Source organism: Euleptes europaea, chromosome 1, assembly GCF_029931775.1.
Source record: "Euleptes europaea isolate rEulEur1 chromosome 1, rEulEur1.hap1, whole genome shotgun sequence".
In the NCBI taxonomy this organism is placed as follows: domain Eukaryota; kingdom Metazoa; phylum Chordata; class Lepidosauria; order Squamata; family Sphaerodactylidae; genus Euleptes; species Euleptes europaea.
In genome coordinates this window covers 69,285,460-69,299,118 of record NC_079312.1, presented here as the reverse complement: position 1 = coordinate 69,299,118, position 13,659 = coordinate 69,285,460, and the positions used below count along the sequence as shown (strand labels likewise).

The 13,659-nt window shown below is 42.4% G+C and overlaps 2 protein-coding genes across 2 annotated transcripts in view; one reads left to right on the top strand and one right to left on the bottom strand.

Annotated features, from left to right (window-relative positions):
• The window catches only part of IPPK (inositol-pentakisphosphate 2-kinase), a 32,196-nt gene extending 25,119 nt beyond the window's left edge, over positions 1-7,077 (top strand). The window contains exons 9-13 of the mRNA XM_056854497.1: positions 434-713; positions 1,707-1,857; positions 2,392-2,494; positions 4,664-4,743; positions 6,470-7,077. Of these exons, the coding sequence (XP_056710475.1) occupies positions 434-713; positions 1,707-1,857; positions 2,392-2,494; positions 4,664-4,743; positions 6,470-6,695 (840 nt within the window). The 3' untranslated portion in view covers positions 6,696-7,077. The remainder of the gene's footprint in view (positions 1-433; positions 714-1,706; positions 1,858-2,391; positions 2,495-4,663; positions 4,744-6,469) is intronic.
• A 1,924-nt stretch (positions 7,078-9,001) lies between these two features.
• The window catches only part of CENPP (centromere protein P), a 191,992-nt gene continuing 187,334 nt past the window's right edge, over positions 9,002-13,659 (bottom strand). The window contains exons 6-8 of the mRNA XM_056851124.1: positions 11,558-11,637; positions 10,080-10,171; positions 9,002-9,574 (exon numbers count right to left, since the gene is read on the bottom strand). Coding sequence (XP_056707102.1) covers positions 9,456-9,574; positions 10,080-10,171; positions 11,558-11,637 — 291 coding nt within the window. The 3' untranslated portion in view covers positions 9,002-9,455. The remainder of the gene's footprint in view (positions 9,575-10,079; positions 10,172-11,557; positions 11,638-13,659) is intronic.

Below are 13,659 nucleotides of genomic sequence, written 5' to 3'. Positions count from 1 at the left end.
GTTTGCCATGGCTGGGAGGAAGGAGCTGAGAAATGTAATCTGCCTGGGAGGGGTTAAGGACCCTCTTATCCATGTACCGCTTCTTCCCTCCAGACTTACACACACTCATACACACCCACTGTGACTCTTCAGCCATTTGGCTACCCAGCTTCCTAGACCCAGGTCTGCTGGCAAACTTCCTAGTTCCCTGTTGAGGGACTTCTAGCCTTGTAGCGAGCATGTGAGGTAGGTTACTCAGAGCAGTAGTGAGTTGCTGAAGGTTCTTAGTGCGCTTCACACCTGAGAATGGTTTGATTCTAAATTCCTCATGTTGAAAGTCTGCATTCAAGCAACAGCACCACAAGCATGCGAAGTCTGTATTCCTCAATGGTACTTAAAGCACAGCATTCAACATGTGGCAGAGGTGTAATGCCTGTTCCCCTTTCCTCAACAGAATGGTGAGCTAATTTATGGCTGTAAAGATAACGAGGACTCACTCTCTGACTTGAATGAACTTGCTTGCCACCTGAAGCCTTTCTTCTTCCCTTCAAACGGCCTGGTCAGTGGGCCTCATTGTACAAGGACGATTCTGAAAGAATTAATCCATGTAATCACGACGACGCTGCTGAGTAGCACAGATGACTGCAAAGCAGGGGATATGAAGACTGTTCCTACCTCACAAGGAAGGAGTTACTGTGAAGCCAGTGCTTTCACTAAAGAGCTTATAAAAAACGGTTAGAACTTTCTCACTTTGAGCTGCCCATATAGAACTCAAGTTCAAATTAAGTTTGCTATTTTGGTGAAGTGAGGCTACTTTATCCTAATTTCCTTACCCCTCAACAGTATACTTCCCACCGGAAATTATTAGCCTTTCTTGTTTTGATTTGCTGTGCTCTCAGTCTTGATGCTTGGTAGCAAAGCATGCATTTTTGCATATGCAAAGGTACACCGTGCGTGCCTCGTGTTACTGAATTTGCATAGCCTATTTTTCTAAGCACATTTTAAAAGTAGTGTGTGTGTATCAGACTGCAGTGGTGAAGAGGGCAGCTTCTTGCTAATTATGACTTGCAACTTTCTTGCTTCCTTCTATCATGCTGCTGTGTTGCTATTAACTTGGGTCGTTGGGATAAATGTTTCATTATGCAAGTTCTTAAATATTCTGTATTGTTGTGTGCAGTCTAGTATGGCTTGTGCTACAGATTTTGTGGAAGGGAACAATATGTGCTGGGGCAGGGGTCCCCAACCTTTTTGAGGCTGCAGGCACCTTTGGAATTCTGAAAGGTGAAAAGCGCCAACCCAAAATGGCTGCCGCAGGGGCGGGGAGCCAAATGGGATGCCTCCTCCCTTGTTTTGCAAAAGAATCACAGTAGGGAATAAAGGACATGAAGAGAGAAAGAGAAGGGGGAATAAAAATAATGAAAATGTAAAGGACCCACACACGGACTAAGGAAAGCCTGGGTGCTTACCAGTCTTGATCCTATTGCAGTCATAGAAAGCCCTTTCGTTAGAATGAGGGCAGCTAACAGCAAGCCTTGTCTTACAATGGTCCTGTTCATCTTCTAAAAAGCTTGGCAGGTACCAGAGAAAGTACTGGCACATGCCAGGGTGCCCATGGGCACCACATTTGGGATCCCTGTGCCAGAATATAACACTTAAAACTGGTTCTTCTGCCATTTTATTGCAGAGATTAATGTTCTTACAATGTTTTGAAAACATGTTTGTTTCAGGTAAAAATAAAATGGAGACCTCTGGTTTGCAAAGGGATTGCCTGCTCTACAAAACACTTCAGGTGCAGATGTTGGACTTGCTGGACATTGAGGGCATTTATCCATTGTACAACAGAGTAGAGCAATACTTGGAAGAGTTTCCCAAAGAGAGGTAAAAAAGTATATGGAGTTGTTACTTAGGGCAGTTCTTGTATTCTGGAACTCTGTTGACAAATACTTATCCAGTTGTAAACATTTCTTGTATTTTGCCTTTCCCCTTGACCAATATGACAATTTACTTACTTACTCGAATTAATACCATATCTAAAAAGCTTATATATATAGATAGCTGTGGTTTAAAAAATGATTAGCGTACATGTCTTTGTTTGACAAATTAAAATCAGATTATTCTTGCTCATTGTATTTTTCACCTTGCAGTTACCATATGTCCGAGGACAAAATGCCATATTCTGTGCATGTCTTGTTTTGTAACATATTCTTTGCAGAATGGGCACTGTTGCTTCTTGTGATTTAGACAGAGACCACTAGGGGGCAGAACAGCCTTGCTTGTAAAAACTGTTCTTTTAGCAATCAAATGTGAAACAGTAAAGGAAACAAGGTTGAAGCAGTTATTTAAAGATAGTTTTGACACACTAGGTGTCATATAACTAGATCTATTCTCCAATCTATGTTTGTTTTCAATTAGGAGCACACTGCAGATAGATGGGCCTTATAATGAATCATTCTATGAAAAGCTGCTAGACCTCTCAACAGACGATGATGGAACAGTAGAATATGCATTGAGAAAGGTATTTTTTTTAAAGTGCTGAAGTTCCATTCTCATATCTTTGTATCAATTTGTGCTTTTGGATATACAGCAGTGATATGGTACTTGTAACTTCAGAATCGTAAAAGTCTTCTCAACGACCCTAAGAGTCTAATACTGGCAATCTATAAGTATTGATACTTAAATAGCAGTTTTCTTGAAGTGGCAATGATATAATATTGGTGAAATATCTGTGAGCAGTTCTTAATTAGGTTATATAACTGGCCAACCACTTTTCCAGATAAGTAAATGTATGTTTTAAAAACTGGTCACTAAGGTTAGTACTCTGTTTAGACCAGCTTGTACCCAAAGAAGCACTGACCTGCCCTTTATAACCAGTATTAATCGTCTAGCATTTAATTGTTGTCATGGAGCCAGTGTGGTGTAGTTGAGTGTTAGGCTGAGACATGGGAAAGCAGGCTTGAAACCCCGCTCTGCCATGAAGTTCACTGTGTGACATGAAGCTAGCCTTTCTCAACCTGAGAGTTATTTTAAAGACAAAATGGGGGGAGAACCATCTATGGTGGTACGATGATGCATAGATTGATTGTGAAAAGCTTTTAATGCACCAGAAACTAAACTTTTAATGCACCAGAAACTAAACATTTGCCACTTTACTACAGACCTTGGTATCTGTATATTTGTTGTAAGGCTCAGTAGGAAATGAAGGGTTGTTTGCTTCTGTAAGTACCGTATTTTTCGCTCCATAGGACGCACCTTTCCATAAGACGCACCTAGTTTTTAGAGGAGGAAAACAAGAAAAAATCTTGTTTTCCTACTCTAAAAACTTGTCTTATGGAGGGCGCATCGGGATGGCGCGAGCCGACGTTCCCTGCCCCGATGGCAAGCTGGGAGGCGGGCAGGGCCGCACAGAGCACTTTCCAAGACCTCCCCCACCCCCGCCCGGCTTCTAGAGACTCTCTGGAAGCCCGGCGGGGGGGTCTTGAAAGTGCTCTGCGCTGCCATCCCAGGCAGCATAGAGGAGTTTAAAGACACCCCCCCCCCGCTGGGCTTCCAGGGATTCCCTGGAAGCCGGGCAGGGAAGTCTTTAAACTCCTCTGCGCTGCCTGGGATGGCAGCACAGAGGTGTCCAAGCCGGCTCCCGGGGCTGCCCGGCTCTGCGCCCCACTGCCGCTGCGCTGGGTGGCTGGGAGGGGCCTCCCCCCCCCAGCTGGCTGGCTGTGTTCAAGCCGGCTCCTGGGGCCGCCCGACTCCGTGCCCCGCTGCTGCTGCGCTGGGCGGCTGGGAGGGGCCTCCCACCCCCCCAGCTGGCTGGCGGCATTCAAGCCGGCTCCCGGGGCTGCCAGGCTCCATGCTCCGCTGCCGCTGCGCTGGGCGGCTGGGAGGGGCCTCCCACCCCCCAGCTGGCTGGCAGCACCCGAGCCGGCTCCTGGGGCTGCCCAGCTCTGTGCCCCGCTGCTACTGCGGTGGGCGGATGGGAGGGGCCTCCCCCCCCCCAGCTGGTTGGCAGCACCCAAGCCGGCTCCCGGGGCTGCCAGGCTCCATGCCCCGCTGCCACTGCGCTGGGTGGATGGGAGGGGCCTCCCACCCACCCCCCAGCTGGCTGGCAGCATCCCAGCCGGCCCCGGCATCCCGGCTCCGTGCCCCGCTACCGCTGCGTTCGCTCCATAAGACGCACTGACATTTCCCCTCACTTCTGAGGAGGAAAAAAGTGCGTCTTATGGAGCGAAAAATACGGTAATCAAAATATCCATCTCCTTTCTCCATTGAAAATTCAAGAATGGGGCTGGCAAAGAATATCACCTTTGCATGTACCTGGAGTGATGTGGTTGCCCCTGCTCCTGTGGAAGCAGTAAACCTTTCAAAGGGCAGGTGTCACTTATTTGATGCAACCACACAAAGGAAATCCAGCCCCATGTAAGGAAGCATTTATGTTTCCAGAAGCAGTTTGGGAGCAACTGTGGAGGTGGAATTAGGGGGCTTAGTCTCGTCTGTGGGCAAATGTGTGTCAGGTTTTCTCTCTGCTGGTTGTATGTGATCATGAAAATGGCTGCTGACCATGACCACTGCAGACTGAATCTGTGTACAGCCAGCTGACACTGAAGCTGGCTTGCAAGTGAGCGCAAAGACTTCATCACAGTCCTTGTCTTTACCTGTTAAAATACATTCTTTCAACAACCCTTTGTTACAGGTTCAACAGTACAGAGTCGCAATGACAGCGAAGGACTGTTCCATTATGATTGCTCTGTCACCTTGTCTGCAGGATGAACGGTAAAGGAAATCTGAATCTATCATGTAAAGCTTTATTCTGATTGCTTTTGCATGTTTCCTACCGGCAGGAGCTGGGCAGCTTGGAAGTTCTTTGGTATACAGCATTTTAAGTAGTACTGCTTAGGTTCATGCTTTTTTGGCAATTGTCGCTTTGAATAAAAGCAAGTAAACGTGGTGCTGCATCTACAGCCTCGGCTGATGTAACACTGAGGGCTCTTTGTGATAGTAAGCATGGTTGCTGCCTGACTACATTAGCCATCACCATCTTGCCTTACTTTATTTTATTTTATTAAACTTGTATCCTGCCCTCCCCAGCAAAGCCAGGTTTAGGGCTGCTTACACATTATTGCAGCACAACCACAATAAAACCATGCTAAAACAATACTTATGAATAAAACCAGCCCCATGAAATCAATGGATGATAACAATATGTATCAGATGGTGCAGTTATTATGGCATATAAGCCTCAGCAGGGCCTGTGGGATAGTCAGAGCCACCCACATAGTTATAATAAATTCAGATGGCAATGATAGGGGGAGTAAGGAAGCCAGCATTGAAGGAAAGACCGCAGCTGACCTCAACCGTAGGCCTGGTGGAAGAGCTCTGTCTTGCAGGCACTGTGGAATTCCTTAAGGTCCCTCAGGGCCCTGGTCTCATCAGAGAGGCTATTCCACCAGGCAGGGGCCAGGGCAGATAAGGCCCTGGTCAAGGTGAGCAGGACACTCTTTGGACCCACATTTATCTTGCCCCTTGCTCTGTTGGCATTCATCACTCACTGGTAAGCAGTATATTTTCTACACAGTCAACCAGCTAGGAGAATTATAAATGTTGCCAGTAAGTTTTCTTCACTTAAAGTGTGATACACTTTGAGCCGTACTAAATTCATTATCTTAGTTTGAAGGAATGTATAGTGGAATTCTCACAGCAATCTCTACCAACTTTGTTCCTGTCAAACTAAGAATGCTTTTACATGTTTATTGTAAAATGGGCATTGCTCTCAGGCCAGTAAAGAAATATGGGTAGATGTGGTAACCTCTTGAAGGGATAAGCATTACCTGTGTAGTGGTTAATCAGTGTCAGAATTGCCTGCAAGGATAAAAAGCTTAACAAAATTGACTTACTAGTATAGAGGACTAGAAAACACACTAGGAAGTAAATGTGTAAAAGTAATCCTAGAAACTGCTCTCTCTGACTATCTCCCATATAACACAGGAGAGGGTTGTACAACAAGCCCGTGTTGATACATCAATTCCTGTTGAGGACTATATTTGTTCAAGACATACATGTCTTGGCTAAAAGGAGTGATGGTAGCTGTTCTCAGTTTTTCTGTTTTTGGGGAGAAAATTTGGGAGGAAATTTCACTAGTTAGTAACTTTGAGAGAGACAGATGGCCAACTTCTGCGTAATTCATTCACACAGCAGTACTGGTGGTATAGTAATTTAGAGAGGTTTGGCATGAATTGAGTGGAAACTTATAGGGAAAGGAGAAAAATGAGCAAAAAAATTCTTTTTGTACCACATCTTGGATTGAAAAAGCTGTATTTTCCTTAAGACCACAATTACTTGACAAATGCAGCATCAGCTGAAGTCTGTCTGGTTCATGATTAGGTAATGGGTAGATTTGTATCATGTATAACAGATGAACACTAATGTTGGATTGCTTTTGGAGGGAGGGGGATGCATTGCTTATTTGCTTTACCGAATTTGATCTTCTTCTGATTTACAGTTCTGAGCAGAGGCCAGTGGTTCCAACATCAAAATCAAGATTCACCTTTTCACTCTCAGTCTTGGACTTAGACCTTAAGCCATATGAAAGCATTCACCATCAGTACAAACTGGATGGGAAGATAGTAAACTATTATTTGAAAAATACACAGGCCAAAGATGACTCTGTGATGTCCAGTCTCTTGAAGGAGAATGAAAACTGCACACTAGTTCTCCACAAAATGTAACTAGCTAAATTTTTGAGCACAGAGAGGAAAAATTAAGTTACGTTGGTTTTCTTTTGGTTTCATTTGTGCTTTAAACTTGTATGCCTTTCAGAAACACAGAATACCACTAAATCTACCTTTTCAATATGTAACCTTGAAGGAATGCATTCATCATAAAACAGACATGTGCCGTACCCTACATCCACTGATGAGCTGGATACTGGGGGAGCAGAGATGGTTTCACCAAATGACAATTATGAAGCACAGAGGCGAATGCTTTCGACTTACTACTTCAGTGCAGGGAGCCAGAGTTTGTGGGAGGTGTGCTGCTGCATCTGTGAACAGTTATATGTGAGTGGACATGTGGTGCTGCCTACATTGCAGCTTGCACATTAGCAGAAATATTTTTTCATTGGCTTGTAAGGAAATTGTACCCTCTGGTAAGCAACCAAAGCGATGTAGTGGGTGGTTGGTCTGGAACGTGATTGACAAAAATACACTTACAACACGAGGCCATTTATTTATGGCTATGGAAGAAAGTGGCCTTAATTTAATCACTTCGAGAAATCATCTAAATAACTTAGCTTTTACACAATAGGTGTTGCTATTAAAGCTTCAGCAAATTTAATCACTAGGCCACCGTAGAACCTTTGAGTGATTTTTAATCCCCTCCCCAATATATACCTCTCACTGACACACCATCCAGTACAGCAAGTCTTTAATGTTAAATATTGGCTTTGAATCTTCCTGAGTGATAGGCTTGTTCTTCCTCTACTTGTAGTTTCTTTAAAGATTCCTTTTAGACATTAACAACGTCCTGTTTGTTCTTCCAAGGGCTGGAGTGGGAACCTCAGTAGTAGTCAAACATATCATGGAGCAAAATCTATGTACTGAAACTTACCTCTTGTTAAATAGGCATTAAGGGACATTTTTCTCTAGAAATAACTTGTGTATAACTTATAACCACCCTTTGCCATATATGATGTACCATAACAAGAAAACATGCCTCAGGCTTGGCAGAGTGTGTGGTGTATTCGCTGAGCAGCTTTCTGCCCTAGGTGGAGAGTCCCCTGCTGCCGTCCCATGGCAGGAGGCTGGAACTTGTGCTTGTAGGAATGTTACTGTTCCACTGGATGTTTGAAGTTCCATTATTATTGTGGAATAAGAAAAATCTGTGATAGACACTGTCTGGCAAGTGGGTGAAAACACTGTAAGCGGGTGAGGGACTCCTTCATGGAGCCACTTCAGATTTACAGCTGCATCAGTTGGATCAAGAACAATCCAGAGAAAGCTTCTGTGTTTCAGACGAGGTCTTTAGTGGTAGACGTTATAACCTTTTTCATGTTGTCATTGATGTGACTTTCCTCCATATCTGTCTCTGTCCACATGCATATTTCCTGGACACCCAAAAAGCTGCTATAGTAATGTGAAATGTAGTGGCAAGTCAGAATGTAGGTCATTTTTAACTCTTCTCATAATAGTGTAGTTAATTTTAATATTTGGTGGCTTCCCACAAGAGTCCTCAATTTACCTTATTTCTGCTATCTGTCCAGATTTAATTATAACTTTTGATTGTAGAGACTGTAGGCCTGAATTCACTGGCTGTTAAGTAGCCCACAAATGCAGTCTAGGGCACTTCTCTGACTGCAAGATTGGGTTGAATCAGGTAAACCCACACCTAATGATTGGTTGCTAATTATATTTATTAGCTATCTATGGGAACAGCTGTAGTATTTAGATCATATGTTGTTTGAGTAAGGCTGTCTCTTTAATCTGTAAAGCTTGTTTGAGGAGACTGCCAGTCCCATCTTTCCCTAAATCAGCAGGACAAGGAAATGAAACAGCTGGATGCTGTGCACTAGATTCATACTCCAGATGGAAAACGTAGATGGTCAGAAGTAGGGCATACTTCACATGTATCCTCTTGGGCTAGGGAGCTAAGTGAGTTAATCTGCTATTTTTAAGGTGCTGTCAGTTTTGGACATGATGACTAGGTGCTAGCCCTTGAAAAACATAGTTTGCTTTATGCAGTGATTACTTTAAAACAGCACTTTAAAAACAGCAGTGGGAAACTTGACATGGGAGCTAAATTTGTGAAAACAAGGATCACCTAGCAGATCTGAGCCTGTAAACAAGAGGCACATCTGGGACAAGTCTTATGTAGGGGTCAGTGCTTTGGGTAGCTGTCTTTTATGGGCAGTTCCCCTGAGACAAAACACACTGCATTCTGTACATTGTAACTTTTATGTTTATTGATCCATTGTAAAATTACAATGGTTTTAGCGGAGAGGTATGTTATAAACACATGGCTTTTGCCTTTAGTCACAGGCCGTGGGAGAAGGTATGGTTGGGCTACTGTATTGGATCACTTTTTTTTGTATCTTAACCTTGATTTCATTAGGAACTTGTGATTTTTCAGTATCACTGTCTTTCAAAAAATCACTGTTACATACACAGCTGTGAACTGAAACTGCCACTTTTTATAGACTTGAATTTATCAGGTAGATTTTAAGAGGTTCCAGGAAATGCTATGGACAGGAAGAAAACCACTTTGGTACATTGATTCAGAGTTAAATTTTTGACTGAAACTCACTCTACTTGTATATTTTATTTGGCATTTTGTATTTAAAAGGCTGTATTTATTTGTCATGACAATTTATATATAAATGTGCCATAATTGTACAGATAGCATGTTTTATGGGTATGGTTTCTAAATGGAAAATAACTTAATGTTTATATTCAATAAAGCTATAGATGCATAACTTGTCATTATCCCAGTATTCATTTGCTCCTGCAAAATGACTTGATCATTGCTTCAATGGAAGCCTCTATCCCAAGTACATGCAGCAGGCTTCTGAACCAGTGCGGCATATCTGATGCAAACTTCTTGTTTTCCAGAACTGTTGGGGGAATAGAAAGAAGGGGGTTAAACAGGTAAAATGTCAAATTCTAATAATTTTTCAATAGTGTAGTATTGCAGTCCTCAATGCCTACTGAGTTTCAGTGATATTTAGAATGTCTGGGTTTTCAGGAAGAAAACTTTTTCATGTTGCATATGTACAACTGCTGTTTTAATTTAATAATCTAACATATGCACATGATTGCTGGGGAACATGAAAATGCACATTACTAGAGGACACTGGTATTTAAAAAAAAACAGTGGGGGATGAGAGGGGGCCAGGCTGAGAGCTGGTCTTTTACTCCTAACGGAGGTGGCTTCTATGCAGCTTTGAACATTAAAAACCTCAAACTAATGTTCTTCTTGAAATAAGAAGCATTTGTGGGCATCAAACATTCACCATGTTGTCACCTATGGGATAACACTGTCTTGTTTAAAGGAACCTTTAGCAAAGTATGAAGGTACATCATAACGTATGTAATGAGAGGTGAAATATACACGCGTACCTGGCATTGGGATTTTACTCAGGAGATCCAGAACTGGTACAACTTTTCCATCTTTGTCTACATGAATCTTCCAAACAATCATTAGCTCAAATCTAAAAGGCAAAAGAGTATTTAAAGGTTAGAGGGCTAAAGCATCATTCTTAATGAGACAAGCAGAACTGAATTGACTGATAGTGATTCAACATATGTTCCTCTTCCTGCAATACACAGAGCAGTCAGCTGTATGAAGGGGTTGTTTGGGTATCTTTCCTGAATACCCCCCCCCCCAAAAAAAATAGCTACTGACTTAAGGTTCAAGGCAGTACTCTCTGGAGAAAACTACTTAGGGGAAAAACCCCTGCTGTGCAGGCACAGTTTAGCACAATCCTATGTAGGGCTGGTGTCTGCAGACAGTTTAAAATAGGAGCTTTTATTGCAAAATTCACTACAGTTTCAGTCATTATCACAGGTACAGCACTATTATTTCTTACTGCAGCAATAATTAGACTGACAACTTATCAGAGTAATAATGCTCTTTAGAGAGCTCCAGCTTTTGATGTGTCATCATGAAATGTCACTCATGGCAACAGTCTCTTGTTTTTCGTTCTGTTTAGGAAGAGACAAGCTTGCACAATTGTTTGCTATGGAAGTAAGGTCAGCTTTGCCTTTAGCGAACCACCCTTTTTATTGCCATAATCAACGAGTGGTGTGGCTGTCTGGGCTCTGGTATCTGACTATGAAATGAAGAGAGGCAGCTAAATGAACTCCTTCTGCTCTAGGTACAGGAAGAGCAGTTTCCCCCCCCCCCCTTGGTTGAAAGAATCCTTTGCCTACTGTAGAGCTGTTGGGGGCACTGAAGAACTTGGGAGTGAGAGATCTGTGTTAAGCCCTTCTCATCTGCCTTCCTAGTTTGAAAGAAAGCTGTCATGCTATCTAAAGCGCAGAGGGATTTCTGTTTTCTGACTAGGAAAGAATGCTGGAGATGGGTGGATGAAGGACAGGAATTGCAGCTTGCCTCTAGGAAAACTTTACTTACTGTCTGTGAACATCAGGTTTAGATTGTTATGTTTCCCTTCCTTAAGGAGGCCAGGATGACATACATGATTTATTCCTTCACTTTATTTTTACAATAACCCTATGAGGAAGAGTAGGCTGAGGGAGTGTAACTGTCTCAGGGTTACCCAATAAGCTCCACAGCTGTTGGGGATTTGAACTTGGGTCGTACAACACTTAACTACTACACCATGGCTGAGGTTGTTAAATGTGCATGTAACCAGTAGTTAAGATTCAGTCTTTCAACTTCAATATCTCTACTTGATTGCCAGTATTCATATTAGCATCCATTTCACAGATCATTTCCAAGGGCAATACATTTTTAAAATGATATTTTGTACTGAAAAGCTACCATCTATTCTGTCTAGATGTCAACTGCTGTGTAATGTAGCCCTTAATGTGACATTTTACCCATGTCTTGCATCAATGCATCAAGTGTGCCTTACCCAGGAAGTTCAGTGTTCTTTAAAATCATGCAATCTCCAGGTAATCCTTCAGGTAGTGCTACAATGTTAGGATACTTGTTCTATTTAAAAAAATAAAATAACAACATTATAATCCATCTGTAAAAGTTTACAAATACAATGCTAGTATGTATGTGGAAATAAATTATTGGTTCTTGTAGGTTATCCGGGCTGTGTGACCGTGGTCTTGGTATTTTCTTTCCTGATGTTTCGCCAGCAGCTGTGACAGGCATCTTCAGAGGAGTAACACTGAAGGACAGTGTCTCTCAGTGTCAAGTGTGTAGGAAGAGTAATACATAGTCAGAAAGGGGTTGGGTTTGAGCTGAATCATTGTCCTGCAAAAAGTATCAAAGGTAATGTGCTAATCATTGTCCTGTAAGTATCACGATAATGTGCTAATTAGGGTGTGGTATGTTAATATGGAACCATTGTATCCTGAAGTGATCTGTTAATGTGTGAAATCCAAAGCTAATCCACATTACTATTGTGGACTGTAGTCTTTGTTAGTCTGGAGGTTTTCAGGACAGGAAGCCAAGCCTTATTCATTCTTAAACTCTTCTTTTCTGTTAAAGTTGTGCTGATGTTTATGAATTTCAATGGCTTCTCTGTGCAATCTGACAAAATAGTTGGTAGAATTGTCCAGTCTTTCAGTGTCTTGGAATAAGACCCTGTGTCCTGTTTGTGTCAGTCCATGATCAGCCACTGCTGATTTCTCAGGTTGGCCAAGTCTGCAGTATCTTTCATGTTCTTTTATCCTTGTTAAAATAAATTTATCAAATTTATAAAATCCTTGATAAAAGTATCTTTCATGTTCTTTTATCAAGGATAAAAGATTTGGACTGACACAAACAGGACACAGGGTCTTATTCCAAGACACTGAAAGACTGGACAATTCTACTAACTATTTTGTCAGATTGCACAGAGAAGCCATTGAAATTCATAAACATCAGCACAACTTTAACAGAAAAGAAGAGAGTTTAAGAATGAATAAGGCTTGGCTTCCTGTCCTGAAAACCTCCAGACTAACAAAGACTACAGTCCACAATAGTAATGCGGATTAGCTTTGGATTTCACACATTAACAGATCACTTCAGGATACAATGGTTCCATATTAACATACCACACCCTAATTAGCACATTATCTTGATACTTACAGGACAATGATTAGCACATTACCTTTGATACTTTTTGCAGGACAATGATTCAGCTCAAACCCAACCCCTTTCTGACTATGTATTACTCTTCCTACACACTTGACACTGAGAGACACTGTCCTTCAGTGTTACTACTCTGAAGATGCCTGCCACAGCTGCTGGCGAAACATCAGGAAAGAAAATACCAAGACCACGGTCACACAGCCCAGATAACCTACAAGAACCAATGAACTCTGACCGTGAAAGCCTTCAACAATAAAATAAATTATGTCAAAAATATTACATTTGAATCTTGAAGTTGTAAAGTTGAACAGAGATGGAGGAATGCAAGTGTTAGTTAAGCACGCTTTGGTCCTCCTACATTCAGAAGTACGTGGCGGATCTGGTGCCTGTTTCCCCAACCTGTTGCCACCACCTAACTATACTGCATGTCCATATGCATCCAAGACTCCCACACTGGAATGATTTGCTGGGAGAGATGCCGCTGAACTTCTTGAGCAGAAGTGTGTGGAATGGGAAAGAAACAGAGCAAAAACAGACCAAAGGCAGAAAAAGGAACTGAAAAGTGGAACACAGAGAAACAGAGCAGCTGAGACATGGCTACAAAGAGGCCCCTTTGGCTGGGAAAACAGGAAGAAAGGTGTTTGCAGCCCTGAGGTGATGTAGAAAGAAGAGAAGAGGACATCTTGGTCTATGGAGTGCAGCAAGAAAAGTAGAGCTGAAAAGGATTAGAGAGACTTGTACCAGTGCACTAGGTGTCAAAACAAAATAGGCTCAATGAGGTGAGAAAATGTTTTTTTGGGGGGGAAGTAACACAGTGAACACAGGAAAGTGGCTTTGAGTCTGATGAGCCATCTGCTCCTATTTTGGAATCTTGGCCCTGGCTCGGGGGGGGGGGTGCACCTCTGGCATAGAAGCATAGAAGCAGTA